This window comes from Pomacea canaliculata, linkage group LG6 (assembly GCF_003073045.1).
Source record: "Pomacea canaliculata isolate SZHN2017 linkage group LG6, ASM307304v1, whole genome shotgun sequence".
NCBI classification, from domain to species: domain Eukaryota; kingdom Metazoa; phylum Mollusca; class Gastropoda; order Architaenioglossa; family Ampullariidae; genus Pomacea; species Pomacea canaliculata.
The window spans coordinates 26656548-26671935 of NC_037595.1; the positions used below are offsets into that span (position 1 = coordinate 26656548).

Genomic DNA, 15388 nt, shown 5'->3' on the forward strand with positions numbered 1-15388 from the left:
ACATTCTGAGCTATTAATGCACTGGGATGTGGTACGTACTGAAAGCCACAGGGAACAAGAAACTGTAATGCATTGTTTTTATATTTTCCAACTATGGCAAACAGCTTGGAAATCTTTTTTCAAGCAATGCAAGATCTTTATTTACAGATGACCAAATAAGCAGCAAAGCTGGCTGCAAGTAAATGAATAACTCCAGACAAGACCACTCCAAAGAAAAAGCAGAGAAGAGCAAAGAGAGTTCACACTATAAATACTACCATCTGAAGCCACTCAAATTACCATCACAAAAACCCTTAGCATTATCTCTGTGTGTTCTTTATTTCTTCATCATAATCAGTTTTCATCTCTGGGACACAAATGGCAGCATATCTACAAACAGGACCCCCTACCACCACCACCACTTCCCATAATGGATGATGAAGGTTTCAGTGCTTCTGCCCTCACTCCACTGACTGACCTCGCAGTTCTATATGTGTCTTAATTTCTAATGTCAATGGAACTTACCAGAAATACTAGCTCTAAAGATCTATTGTAAGCAAAAAAAACCTTATGTATCCCTAAAAAAGAGTGTAAGCTGTCTAAAACTTAGGATTGATTTGTCTGGTTTATATCTGATGCTATATTCTAAGAAAAAACTCAAAAGTAGCAATGAATCTACTTTCCCTTGCAATATCTGACAATAAAACCAACAAGAAAGGCAGGATAATTATACAAGGCCATAAAATGGACTAGCTCTTTCCATATGTGGAAGTATATTCAAAGCCTGACCCAAGCATCAAATTCAAACCCCAAGCAATACTTTAGTGCAAGGTGCAGTGACTTTTTACCTGCATCACATTACACTGTCAGACAAGGTTTATGTACACATATAAATGACTTGAGACATTTTTCAACCATGTTTATGTTGGGAAGTAGTGCTGCAACATGCCTTAAAATGCCTGACCATTTTAATACATTTCAGTGTGATTCAACCCTCCAACAGACTGCTGCAACTCCTCTTACAACAGCAGTTTTGTGGAGGTGGGAAGAGATGTAAAGAAAAGCCTGCTTGCCTGTGCATGCACTGTTTCAGTTTGGTCATTAGAGTTTCAGAAAGGCTTTTATGTGCGTAGGTGGAGGCCTAGCCTTCTCACACCACTACAATCTTCAAGCCTACTTTTGGGGGTGGGGTGTTAAAAGGGAGCAACTCTTTCCACTTTTCAATGTTTCCTTCTTGCCTGTGAACGTAAGGTTACAGCTCTTCCAGCAGTTTCTAACATACAGTTTCTGGAAATATATTACTGTCTTGACCCAAGACTAATCTCTTCAGGTTCTGTTCCCATTAAGGGAAGCCACAACAAAAACAGCACTGTCTGACCCACTGCCCATCCTCCCCACCTCCCAGATACCTGATACATGTTCCTTCTAATGCTCACAGGCGCCTTGCTCTGCTCAAACAGAAGCTTCACTCATACACAAGCCTTACAATATATCAGAGGTCTTTGTGCCTAGGCAAGGGTTACTCATGGGTCAGCTTATTTCTCCTACAAAGTAACCTAGAAAAATAACACAGTGAGCAAGACTTGCTCTCTCACTTGTTCCACGCTGTTCTCCAAAAATTGTTTTTGTGTTGCTACTTTCTAGTCCAGTTGCATCATACTTTTGCAACTGAATCACTCACCTACACCTTCAACACTCCCATCACACATAAGCTTCACATCAGATACCTCCAGCATGCAAGACTGTTTACATCTGCATATGTCAATAACAGAATACAATTGCAGCAAGGAACAATACCAGGTGGAATACAGCAATGAGCAACAGCACTGGTATAATGGAACAGGTCAAGTTCTTTTAATTTTACATACCAGAAAAATCATGCATGCAAACACACACACTGAATTGAAATGTTTACACCGTCACTGCTGGCCATACCTTGTAAACATCACCTGGTATCTGTGTACACTGGGTAATCCTGATCACGCCTATCCTCCCCCAAATACCCACTGAGTCTTGAGATATACAAATAAAACAGGTTTCTACAGGTATTACTTATTATCAGGGGTCATGAAAATGAATAGGAATGCAGTTGTCTTAAAATGTCAGCGCAGTGAAAAAAAAAGATGGAAACAATCATACATCCAGCTATCATGGATCAACATTTACCTTAGGAAGACTTCATCTCACAATTATGTCCTCCATTAAACTTAAGATTTTTTGTGTGTTTATAAGCGGTTCTTAGCAGTCCAAACACCTAATTCATAAGGCAAGTCCCTGAAGCAAGCCTTTTCCTATTCTCTGCTTCACTGAAAAAAACATTTGATGGACTGTAAGAAATAGCATGAAGCTGCATGGGTTAGCTACAGGTGCTTGCACATTATATTCTATGAGGGGTGAGAGATGTTCAATAAAATGCAGGCACAACAAATATAAAGTTTCAGGCAAGAGGTCATCACAAACTCAAGAAAGTTAGTCTACATCTGTTCACCAGGTGGAAAGCTAATGGCATCAGGGTTGAATGTAAAATATAATGACTAAATATTAGCCAGGAAAAACCCACAAAAAGCATTGTCTGCTATTAAGGATTTTGGCAATAAGCACAGGAAGAGACCCCATATAGAGACCAGCCACCCTAAACGACCTACCCAATCCCACCTTTCAAAACAATCAGGTTTACTGGGTACTCAATTGTTGTTATGTACCTTTTAACTACTTGAAGTTTGATGCAGTTTATGCATAGCTGCTCGGCACACACTCTTCTTAATGCTGAATAATTAAGAAAACATGTGAACCACTCTTCTTATAATGAAGCCACAATGCTGTGGTCAATGTGATCTGTACTAATTTTCTGGGGCCTGCCAATGCTATTGTTGAATTACTATAATTCTCTATAAAGCCAGAAAGTTTAACTGAAGAAATCATATCTAGTGCTGCAAGCACAGCAAGAGTGTAATGATGTGCTCCATAAACTTATTAATCATTCAAATAAAATGCCAGATACACTAATCTTCATTGAAGGCTATCAATTCTGAACTATTACAGGTGTCATCCAAATGTGGCATGCTAATATTTATCCCTCAATATTTCACATTAAACTCTTAACTTTCTTGATGCACAGACAACTTTTCAGTAGATAAGGCCTTTAGCTTACCACCATCCGCAGACATGAACTTCACTAGGTTGGAAATGATGAATAATTAAATTTTAGCTGTCAAAGTAAATGTTCTCAATTCTGTAAAATAATCATTTGTTCATTCTTGATTGATTAAATAACAGTTTTAACCATTTTAATCAAATTTTTCACTTTACTAAACTGTCCATGCAATTAGTTAAATAGCTAAAGATTTTACTTCATGGCTTCTGTTAAGATATTGTGCTACAATATATGCATGTCACAGATGAAAGCAGGATATGCTGAATAGCTCATGCACTCGCATAGGTTCATAACCACAGGAACAAAAAGGTGTAAGAGGATAAAATAACATCCCTTTGCAGCATCTGTATTAAAGTATTTCCCATCCCTGTAAATCCTTTCACAAAAGTAGGATATGGGCAGCTAAAAAGGGCAGAACACACTGCGTTTATTAACGATACCAATTTACAATCAGTAAGGTGCTATAATCCAGAAAAAAATTAATATCACTTTTTAAATCAACAGAAAGTGGTGGGGTGGATGCAATAATACTTTCTTGATGTGAGATATTGTAGTACTCAAAGCCTGATGTTAATGCTGCAATAAATCTCTATACAAATTTACACTTCAGCCGGACAGCATGTTTCACCCATCTCTTTCACACCTTAATATGCAGACTCCTGTTATTTCAACCATTTTCCTTCACAAATAGAAAATAAATTAATATTTTCTGCGCATACAGACCCTTAAAAATACTTTTAAAGGGTAGAAGAAAAGTGTTTGAGTTAAAAGAACTCATTTTAGCATGAGATTAACTGTGGTGGCAGGTGGGTGGAAGGGGAGAATGGGTTGGCTAAAAATATGAAGCTAAATTGTAGCTCTGTAGATGCCCCGAACTAGGCCCTACTAGAAACTAGTTATTGTCTCCCTAGGAGTAGTATTAGTACATTAGCTCAAAACTAAAGTCAACAGAAGCTTTGGTAATATTTACCTTATCACAACTTTAAGATAGGGGGCTTTAACTGTTTCAGGAAATTAGCTTCAGAGGTGTAAGAAAACACTATTTCTTACAAACTAACAAAAGTGCATTTTACCTAGATGGCATCAAGCACACCTGGACCTGGCCATCTGCCAAGGGAGGCTGGTTGGCATTTGCTGGAAGGAAGGTGTTTCCACAGTGCAGTGCTTCAGCACTGATGGAGAATGAGAGGTCAGATGGTACTGTAGATGTGTTGGTGAGGGAGGGGTTATGAGGAGCCTAAGTCTAACTTAAAATTAGAGCAGACAGGAAAATAAACAACTAACACCTAACATTCCTAGTGGAATGGGGAAAAAAAAGCAAAAAACAAACACTCTTTAATCCAAATTTAGACCAATGCTTTCCCTGACAATCTCTTTCCTATATGCAAGTGAAACTTTGACCCCGACAGCAGCCTAGTAATAAATAATACAGGTCATGAAGATAAGATGATAAAGGAATCTCTTTATACCTTGTATAAAGCTGGTATCACAATGAGGAAAAAGACTTAAATTACTGTGATCTACGAAGCTCTCCTGTCCTGAACAGGACAAATTAAAGAGGTATGGACACATCTCAAGATATTCAGGACATTTAAAGAAAATGCTACAGGGGACAGTCTACTGAGGTGGAAGAAGCAAACAATAAATGGGCAGACAGCATTTAAGAGTGGACAGCTATTTTATTCCAATCCAGAGGGACAGAAAATGGATTAGAACCAACAGTGATTGTGAGAGATGGTGAAGATTGTCACTATGTACCATGGTCAATCAGGGTTAAAGGAGAGTTGAAGCAGAAATCTAGTACACTGGAACTGTAAAGAATGTATGCCAAGTGCAAGACTGCTTTTAAATCCAGCATTATTAAAGATAATATATAAAGATGTATAATATTATATAGAGTGATGTCCCTTCATCTGACTGGATGGAGCAGAACTGTAGTATTTCTGTCTTATCTGACATCTTCTTTTTGTTGGGCTTAACACCTACACCTGCGTCACATCACCTTCTGTAATTTGTGAAGTGACTAGAGTGAACTTTTATTTTATTATGATTAATCATATGTGAAATGATAATGAAATTAAACGATAAGCAAATAAACAAAATGGAAGATTCCAGAGAAAACCAGAAACTATACAGACTGGAGTAGTCATTTCTACTAGAGACAGATCTATGCTAGAAAAATATTTTGGAATGAATATATTTATTCTTGAACTATTATCATTTGAATGAATTTCATCAAATCATCAAGGTTTCTGGAATAAACATTTATGAAGTGCACTGAGAGAATGATTTACATTCTGATTAGAGGATCACAACAGCATTTATCAGCTGCCGTGACCAGACAATCTTTCCTTTATAATCACAGTGCTGCTTGTGAACATCCAAAAACAGTACCAACTGACACCAATTAAAGTTCCACTGATCAACTCTTCCATAAGAAAAGCAGTACAGGGAGGGGGAGGAGGGGTTTACATTTATAAGCAGCTACCACAACTTGAATATTTCATCACCTCTGATAAAAGATTATTTTTAATTCTCAAGGATAACCTTCTGGGCTAAAGCAATGGGCATGAATAAACAAAAAGCTGCCCTGTGATTACTTGCACAGCCGCACAGTGCACAATACCAGCTCCTTGGGATACAATTGGTGCTAGCTCACTTATTTTCTGTCCAGCCATTCAATACTTTCTGACTATAAGATATAAGTATTTTCTCAAAACATTTTGAGTGGTTATCATTCTATTATCTGCAAGTTTGATTCTCTATTGTTGTATCTTCAAACTTGTCAAGAAGCCTTTCCTTTAATATCTGCATTATGATATTACAATGACTGAGATTAAGAAGTTCAATAATACTGTACAATAATATGTCTTTATGACAGCTGTAAAAGATCAGTTAGTATTGCTGATTACTTTTTGAATACTAAATATATAAACAGCATTTGGCTTTCATACTTTCCCCAAAACTCCCACAGAAGCAGAGGTATGGGCTATGTGAGTCATCAAAACACCTGCCAGGGAACTTGACAAAACTGCTTTTTGCTTTTAATTTTGTAACTACAACCACTGAGAGACTGCCAATGCATCATTCCTGAACAGCAACATACAATTAGTGTTTACACATACAAGTGCCTGCTAAGTGTTGATGGTGAGCAACACATACAAGTATTTTTGTACATGGAAATGAAAATATAAATTGCTCATGTACTTCAGCCAAGATCTGAGTGCATCTATTTCAAAATTGAAGGGAACCCTCTTATGACTCACAACTTGCTACAAGTCTAACAAACAAGGAAATAAACACACACAAGAACAGAATGAGTTAACTACAACAGAACAGTCATTAAGAAAAGCTGCTGATAAAATGTCATTCCTTTAGGATCCAAGCTGTGTTATGAAAGATCTGGTATGTTCTTTCCATGCGTCAAGAGAGCCCATAAAATTTATGAAGGCAAGTGAGTTCTAAGAGTACTTTTATGTATGAAAAAGTTGATAAGAAAGCTTCTGTGTGTCTGACATCGACATAAACCTCACATAATAAAGCAAAGGTATAACTTAAGTGAAAGCTGATGCAGTTAGCGTAACAGACGTTAAAAAAAAACCCAGCTAAGTCCTTGGTAAATTAACTGCCACAGAGTATGGCTAGCCCATTACAACAGTTAGTATAGTACATTTATGTACAACAAAAAATGTTAGATCTGCCTAAAAAGTCACCCTGTTATCTCATTTATGTTATCTGATAATTCTTAACAATAATAAAAATGTGCCACTCCTGTCTGTTACTGAAATATTAGGATGCTGACTCATCACCAATTCTGTCAAACTTTTAGGCAATTTAAACTTATTTGTAACAATTGAACACATTAGACCATTAACACATAGTCATCAACAACACAAGTTTGTCACTTCAAAACTTTTTTCAAACATTATGCTTATGATCATGCCTCAATGTTACATCTATCACCTAGTGTTGTAGTCCGGAGGTTTTATGTAAAGTCTTAGCTTCATGGTGTCCTATGATTCAAAAACGTGACAATATGACGAAGCTATCATTATGAATCATTGACAATATTCTTACTTCATCAATAGTTCTTGAAAACATCTGAAGTCACAAAAATCTGTTACCCTGAACACAAGGCAGGGTTCTGTTTTTTATTATTTATTAATTCATACGCATTAGTAGATGGATACATCTGATTACTATTTGCCTACACGCAAAACTTCAACGACTATGCACAAAATTTTCACTCGAGAAAGAATCGTGAGTGGGAAAGTAAAAACTAAGTGACCCTTATGCCACTAAATAGTGACATCTCTCTTCGGTAACATTCTCGTGCAACCTGTAACACTTCCCACAGATTCTGCTTCAACACAAATACATGCCACAGATGCAAACCTTTAACGATGATTTTGCATGACTAAAATTAAGTACATCCTAAGAAATAAATGATACGATTCCTCAGTTCCGGCCTGCCTAACTTGGAAAATCGGCAAACGATGGTTGGTGCTTGAATGGGACGGAAGGTAGTTTCAGAGGTCATTCTCTGGTATCTTACGATGAAAATGCCCAACACTAAATTAAAGTGCTCCGAAGTATGATTAATGGTACATACCTCTAAGAAAATGTTAAGATTAGGTATCCTGCAGTGTAAGCACAACTTACCTGATGAAGTGCAGTCAAACCATCGACATTAGCTGTGTTGATGTCTGCGCCCCTTTCCAATAAATTTTTCACTTCTTCTCTGTCCCCGCTAGAACACGCTGCAAGAAACACACACCCATCTTGAAATTTAACTCTTTTAACACGCAACTTCGGCGCATCTGGTTCTCTGTTAGTGTCAGAATCCTCCCAACGTTTTATTTGATCGTGCCTTGTTCTCAAGGCATTTGCCATTATATCGTCCGCCATCTTTGTCTGCAACTTTGAGCCGAAGAATTGAACGCCATCTGTCGGCCACAACCGGAAGTAGCTTGCGACTCAAGAACAACATGGCCGTGTGTGTGCAAAGCATGTCATACTTCAGCTGGAAACGATTATGTATAAACTCATTTCGACCAGCATGTTTTTTTGACAGCCGAACACAGACGCGTACTTTTTCTCGGACGTCACCTTCATATGTGAGAAATCGACAAGAAAAGAGCTTGAAGCAAGGTGCATATACGAACACCTTCAAGTATATATAGATAGCAATACAAACCATCAATAATAATGATACCAGCAAAGTATGTATATTATAGTGTGTCATAAGACCTTTCATTTGGGTAATTAGTTCAAAGTGGTTAAGTTTACAGATCATTGTTATCAAATATGATGCTTTCTTGTGGGTAATTTTTTTAATACAAATTCACTTTAACAGTCACGTTACCTAACTTGGAGATATTTGTTGCAATAAAAAAATTAAGCATATATGAATAGTTTCCTGTTGGAGTGCATTACACCTGTAAAGCAAAGGATTTCATTTATTGACGCCCACTTACCAATCAAAAATCTGTGTTCTTAATCCTCGTTAGGATTCTACTTGAGTTTTCTTTTTTTTTTTTTTTCCTGCAAGGAGGAGCAAAATTTGTGTCTTGTCTATTACATAACACAATTTGTTATGTAACTATCATTACAGAATAGAGACAGAGTCCACCCATTTTTTTTTTTTTGCCTTTTTGTTATAACTGATTTCATGATGGTACCTCAACAAGCCAGCATGTGTTTGTACTAGAGCAGGGGTGGGCAATTAATTTTCCCAAGAGGCCGCATGAGAAATTGGGATGTTTTTAGAGGGCCGGACTAATATAGTTAACTCAGTTTTACCCAATACTGTATACATAGTATATATACTGGCGGGCGGACCAGTCAGAGACAGGAGGCGGGCCGGATCCGGCCCGCGGGCCGGCCTTTGCCCAGGTCTGTACTAGAGGCAAAAATACTAGTAAAATCACCAGCATTTGTTACTTGGATGTGCAAATTATGAAGTTAGGTTATGGTTTTCTTTTCCTGGATTTATCAACTATTTTATTTACTAATGGCTACTCTTATTTAGCTTTGCTTTAATTCAGTTAACTATTTTTGTGCCTATACAATAAAGCATTAAATTAAACGCAAAGGTGCTAAAGTGTAAGCATATGAATGACAGAACTAGGTCTTCTCTGAGTTACTTTTCTTAGAACCTGCTTGCTTTATTTTTGTTTTGTTTTTTTCTTTTTCAGCTGAAGAAGAGTTTCGCACATTTGAGATAGCTGGTCTTAAGCCCAAGAGTGAATCCAAGCGTGTACTTAAGAAGAAAAGGCCAGTGAGTATCTTGATTTCATGCAGATAAAAGCTAAAAATAACAGAATAAAAATACTGATGTCATTTACTCTTGCCACACATTTTGGAGGAATTTAATCAGCTAAAAATATATATATATGTTTATGTTTTTCTGCCAGATCATTGTGCAAGAAGGAAATCAATTTTACTTGCTTATATAGTTTTTGAAATACTATAATTTCAGACTGCTACTAGATTTTAAGAAAATTAAATATTGTGATAAAGATATGTATATAACAATTTCTTTTAAAAGACAAACAAATGACTTTACACTCATGCATAAATAATATTAAATCACAGCCACAAAATTGTTTTAAGTGTATTTTAGTGTCTATAAGGATTTTAGACTTTTTAAAAAACTAATCTAATAAAGGACATTTCTTTTCTTTCAGGTACCACCTCCTCGCTTTCAGCAGATGCCAACAGATCAAGACTGGACCAATGTGTGGCCTGCAGCAACAACTTTCAAGTGGTCTGTGGTTCCCCTTCCTGTCCGTCAGGGTTTGGTCCAGGTACAGGAAACTATTAGCTGAGCAAGCAAAGAATAATAATAATGTGTTATTTCTGCTACACAAGACTTTGCTTGACTGTGCATAATGGTATGATTTCTTAGTTCCAGCTTGCTTAACTTGGAAAATCAGCAAATGATGGTTGATAGCTGAATGTTCATCATAATAATACAGCTTTTTTTTTCTTTTTAAAATCCTCCACTGTTTAGTTTTCTCCTAAATACATGTATTCTGAAATGCACAGTTTATGAATGAGGCTGGTTTATGTTTTATTCAAAAAGTTGTATACATTTATACTCAATATTTTTACATTTTTTTCTCTTGTAGACAATAACAGAAAATGATGGCGTTACTCCTTCGAAATATGCCAATGCAGAGTTGATGAAGATCCCAAACTTCCTGCACTTGACTCCAGCTCATGTGAAGAAGCACTGCACAGCATTGCGAGGTACTGTCTTCCTATTTTCTGATCAAAATTTATGTTTGTTATCAGATTTCTGAATGGATAGATGACTAGTTAAATTATAAAATTTTAATTGAAAACTATGAGATTTCAAAAAGAAGGTTGTGATTATTTTTATTTGGTGTGTTTTGTCTTAACAGTGAGGAAGTTGACATCAGGAAGTCAATATAAAACATTAATTACAAAAAAAGAAATCATTTGCAACAAGCAAAGAGTAAACTATATTGCTGATATTATTTAATCTGTAAATATACTGCAAAAAGTTTTAGGGGAATGTATGTTGTCGAAGTATTCTTTAAAATGCTTTGCTCTTTTCAAACCATTAGTCATGTTAAAAGAATAATTTTAAAATTCTACTACTGCATGTGGAACACTGTACAAAGGAGGTAGTTGATTAAAGTTGTTTATTGTTACAGAGTTTTGCACTGAGTGGCCAAAAGGTCTGGAGACAGATGAAAATTGTCGGAAGCATTTCCCAGTGGAAGTAGAATCAAGCGATTATATTTTCTCTGGGCCATCAATTCGAGACCCCCGAGCACGGACAGTTACAGTAAAGGTGAGCACATATGTACAAACAACTTCTGTGTGTACGTTTATGTGCATGCGTGCGTCCTTGTGTTTAAACTGAGCTAATATGACAGCCAGTGAAATTTTTTACACTTAATTTTTCTAGTTCTTTTTTCTCATATCATTTAACTGTTTATAGCTTACAGTTTCTTGCTTAGTCATGGAGCGGACTCTATGTGTTTGATTCAACTGTAAAGAGTTAAGTGAAGCAAACATTTTTAAACAGCATTTGCATTCCTCACATTATCCAACCCCAGGTCCTGTCTCATCCTATAATTATATGTAGATAAAGATTTTTGTTATGGCTTTTTTAAAATGTAATACTAAATGGCTGTTAAGTATGTTTATTAGGTGATTAATAAGCAGTGTTTTTTTAAAGTGTTGCTTAGTGATAAACATCCAAAGAAGATTGTAAACTGCCTTTTCTAATATTAGATTCATCTTGATGATCTTAAATTGGACTACCATGCAAAAGACAAGTTTCTGCGACTAGTTGGAGATCGTTACAACAAAGAAACAGATGAAGTAGTGTTTACCACAGATAGGTGAGTACACATCAACATGTTATTGCATTATTTTCGTCTGATATTGTCAGATGCCTAACCATGGTTGTATGACTTTTACAAAGCATTGTCATTTTTAAAAAATGTTTTACCTGCAAATTTTGAAGGATTAGGCATAAAAATAAAATTAACTGACAGCGCCATATCTCTGTCCTATATGCAAGCTCATGAAACTTTACAGAAACACACATACAACATAATGCAAAAATGTTGTCTATAAAATGCCATTTGGCAGCAAAGATGTGTCGCCAAAATTGTTTCCTGCTTGCACAATTTATTTGCAAAACTGTAATCCAGGGTGCAGATGTTCCTATCCACATCCCAGTTCTAATTATAGAGTGGATCTAATAGGTAGAAGTTTTATAGGGTTGCCAGCAGAATGCCTCTGAAAAACCATAATGAGTTCACAAACCCTCGTGAACCAGTGCAAATCCACCAATATAATACATTCAAGATGTTCAGCTGTTGTCTATCCTTCATGAGTCAGAAATCTAAATACGTTCATATATCACTTTAGTCTGGTGTGTTATGAATTGTGGAAACACTGCTATAATCTTCTGCAGGCAGTCTGTGAAGCTGGTGGTAAGTCAATAGGAAGCAGTGTGTAGGTGAAAATGGTCTGGTGCTGCCAAGAACAATCCTGAAGAATGGTAACTGCACAACAAAAAAGCACAGATCAAGAGAAGGCTTTTATCTACAAACAAGACAAAGAAAGATATCAGTTCCCTCTAGTCAAAGGGACATTACTCTGAGTCCAAGGCTACATATATGATACATATGATCTTCTTTCATTGTTGCTTACCTGATCTAAAGCTCATGCTGTTTTTTCACAGACTGTTTACTGTACTACATGTTCTGTATGTTAGATTTTGGATCGACATGCTTCAGCAATGACATCTGGTGATACAATACAACTGTATTGATCCCCAGGGGCAATTCAAAAGAGTGCTTTTACTAGCAATAGTATTGTCAATGTTGTTATTGAATGTCAAAGAAATGATGTCATCCCTTAGTAAATGATGGCGCTAAGAGTATAGGACCCTCACAAATGTGGAACATCCAGAAATAACCCTCTCTCTCTCACCCCACCCCCTTTTGAAATTCTTAACTCGTCATTGACCATATTTAACGCACTACGTACTGTGTTTGGTAAACCAGATGAATAATATATTTTAAACATTTATGACTTCTGGAAATTAAAAAAAAAATTGTGAGCATGTTGTAAAAGCTCTAAACAAAATCAATATTTTATTATTGGTAGCAAACCTGAAAATAATCAAAACTGTGAGTGAAACTCGTGAATGCCGAGGGCTGACTGTATTCACAAGCATGCCTGTTTGAATTGTCTTCTATTTTTGCAGGTGTCCAGTTAAAAAGCAGAACTTTGACTATGCAATGTATCTCCTTACTGCTGTTTACCATGAATCTTGGGTATGACATTTTATGATTTAGAAAGTTATGTTTTTCAGCAAGCTTAAAACATACCATCATAAGATGCAAAGTTGTGAGTGCAAAGCTTTATGAAAATGTAAAGAACAATTGCAGGGACTTTCATCATTTTACAACAAAACGGTTGGATCATAAGAGACAATATGTTAAATAAATGCTTTATAAAAGCCAGAAGGCAAATAAAAGGTGTGTGTGTGTTCATGTATGTTTGCATCTACTGGAGAATTGGGGATATGCATATGTATGCATTAATTTGTGTTTTTCATTGCTAAAAAGAAACGTGAGAAATGGGAAGACGAAAAGAGTGAAGAAGATATGGAAAGGTATTTCTGGGACATCAGTAAATCCAGGAAGACTTTAGTCAGTTTACTGCAGACAATCAAGTCCATTGATAAAGTAAGAAACATGGCATATCTGGCGACATGTTTATTTTGAAATTAGTCAGATATTAGGTTTCTTACATTCTCTTTTTTTTAAAGTTAGATTTTAATGGTTCAAAGGAATGGAATTAGTTTTATCATATATTTTGCAAATTGGTATAGCCCTGTTGGCTATCTCAGTAATTGCTAAACTTTATAAATGATACATGAATTTATGCAGTTAAGAAATTGTTATTTACCAGGACAGTTTATGTTGTTAAGTGTTAATCAGACCCAGATGGAAGCTGTAGATTATTTATTCTCAACATTTTTAGCTTCATTCTCTTTAGCCTTCTTCTCAAGCAGTTGAAATTATATCATTCTCAAATGAGTAGCCTTGTTGTCATGACTTCTTTTATTGCAGAAAAGTAGCGCTCCAGAACATCTGAAGCTCCAGTATCTTCCAGATGATGTTTCCGAGGACAGTCTGGTGGCCCAAAAAGAGGTGAAGCAGTATAGAGATGCAGTTTCCGATATGCTGAATGGTTCAGAGGACGAGGAATCTCTCCAGCGATATGGGAATAGTGTGCGAAAACTTTTAAATATAAAGGGTAATACACTTTGAGATCTCAAGGGAGATAGGCATGTTGGTTTGAGCATATGGTGAATAAAAGTGTAGATGTATGTACATTCAGCATTGCAGTGTCGCTTCTGTACAGAGTTTTTTTAGTCAATCACTGCTTTTGGTCTATTGGGAAGAAGCATTTTGTGTTAAGAACAGTTTAAATATTAAGATAACCATATGGAGATGTTACAGAAACAGTTCTTAGGTGAGCAATGCAGCACTGTATTTCTTGTGGGTTTTTTTTTTTTTCCCCTGATACTATTTTAGCAAAGCATACAGTTATTCTCTGTTCTGCTTGTTTATGGTAACAAAATGATATCACCAATCAGTTCTTTACAAAAGCAGATGAGATTATTGCGAAAAGGCAAGGTGCTGAAGCATGTGAAAAATGCTTGTGTGGTGTGTGCATTAATACAGTTATTAAATTTGATAAACAAGCAGTGTCACTGTTTCAACTGCTTCATGATTTTATTGACATCAGAGTTTGTGCAAGTTCAAGAGATTTGAGTGGATTTGTTTATGTTTATGCCGTGCCAGCAACTAGGGCTATATCACGGCCTGGAATGAGTGGAGATTGTCATAAAGCAAAGTATGTCATTGTATAATAATCTGCTTATAACAACATGATGCATTATCCACTCTTCTTTTTAAATCAGTGATGGCATAGTTATCTTATCCTGTTCTTGAATCCTAAAATTTTCTTATTGTTAGAACTTCATCACGCCCCGACTTAACTGTTTCTTGCAATATGACAATTTTTATGTGGTTGTCAAGTTGCCAGCTCATGTTGGGCAAGAGGGCAATTGGTTTCCAGCGAAGGGGAAGATCAAACTTCTTTGTGGTGGTGTAAGCTGGCGTTCAGCTTGCTTGCTCCCTTCCCTTGCACCCCTGTTCTCCACCCCCACTCTTCCTCTCATAGGGTACCCTCACAAAATAAGAGTTTGACTCTAGGGTTCCCTTACAAATTATGAGGTCAGATCGTCAGGACGGATTGACAGTGTCTGCTACAGTGGCGTAGCAAGATTCTTGGCTTTGGGGTTGGGAGAGGGAAGCAACCTCCATGCTGACAGTTAATGACGTTGGCACTCGCACAGCAGGAAAAAAAATAGCGGATCGCAGTCATGCACACACGCACGTACACGCTGGCAGCATTATAACAAGTGCTGCTTTCAGTGTTGAACCGGAACTGTCGTGACTTTTTGGTATGGAAGCAGACTGGCGATGCCATTTCCCATTCGGTGTGCGTGTGCCCTTCGGAGTCAGGTGACGAAGCTGAAATGGCAAAGACGCCACACATCTTAGTGATAAACGCAAAAATATTATATATATTGTGGCCTTTATTTTCATTGTCATCACCACCACAGCATTGCTGCTCTAGAACGGAAAGGTCAAGAGGTGACGTCTCTGAAGTTACATCTTCTGC

The 15388-nt window shown here is 36.7% G+C and overlaps 2 protein-coding genes across 9 annotated transcripts in view; one reads left to right on the plus strand and one right to left on the minus strand.

Moving 5' to 3' along the window:
• Positions 1-8083, minus strand: part of LOC112567070 (protein phosphatase 1 regulatory subunit 12A-like) — a 61615-nt gene extending 53532 nt beyond the window's left edge. For 3 of the 8 annotated variants that reach the window (XM_025243610.1, XM_025243611.1, XM_025243607.1), the window contains exon 1: positions 7796-8081. In XM_025243610.1, the coding sequence (XP_025099395.1) occupies positions 7796-8041 (246 nt within the window). In that variant the 5' untranslated portion in view covers positions 8042-8081. Of the gene's footprint in view, positions 1-7795 lie in introns of all 8 variants that reach the window. The other 5 variants (XM_025243612.1, XM_025243609.1, XR_003099741.1 and 2 more) reach the window with 4 other exon arrangements.
• A 1-nt stretch (position 8084) lies between these two features.
• On the plus strand, positions 8085-14406 carry LOC112567072 (28S ribosomal protein S35, mitochondrial-like). Its single transcript, XM_025243617.1, has 9 exons — positions 8085-8284; positions 9331-9413; positions 9823-9942; positions 10267-10387; positions 10819-10958; positions 11405-11514; positions 12894-12963; positions 13258-13377; positions 13765-14406. The coding sequence occupies exons 1-9, from the start codon at positions 8122-8124 to the stop codon at positions 13963-13965; spliced, it is 1128 nt and encodes a 375-aa protein (XP_025099402.1). The 5' UTR covers positions 8085-8121; the 3' UTR covers positions 13966-14406.
• The last annotated feature ends 982 nt before the right edge of the window (positions 14407-15388 follow it).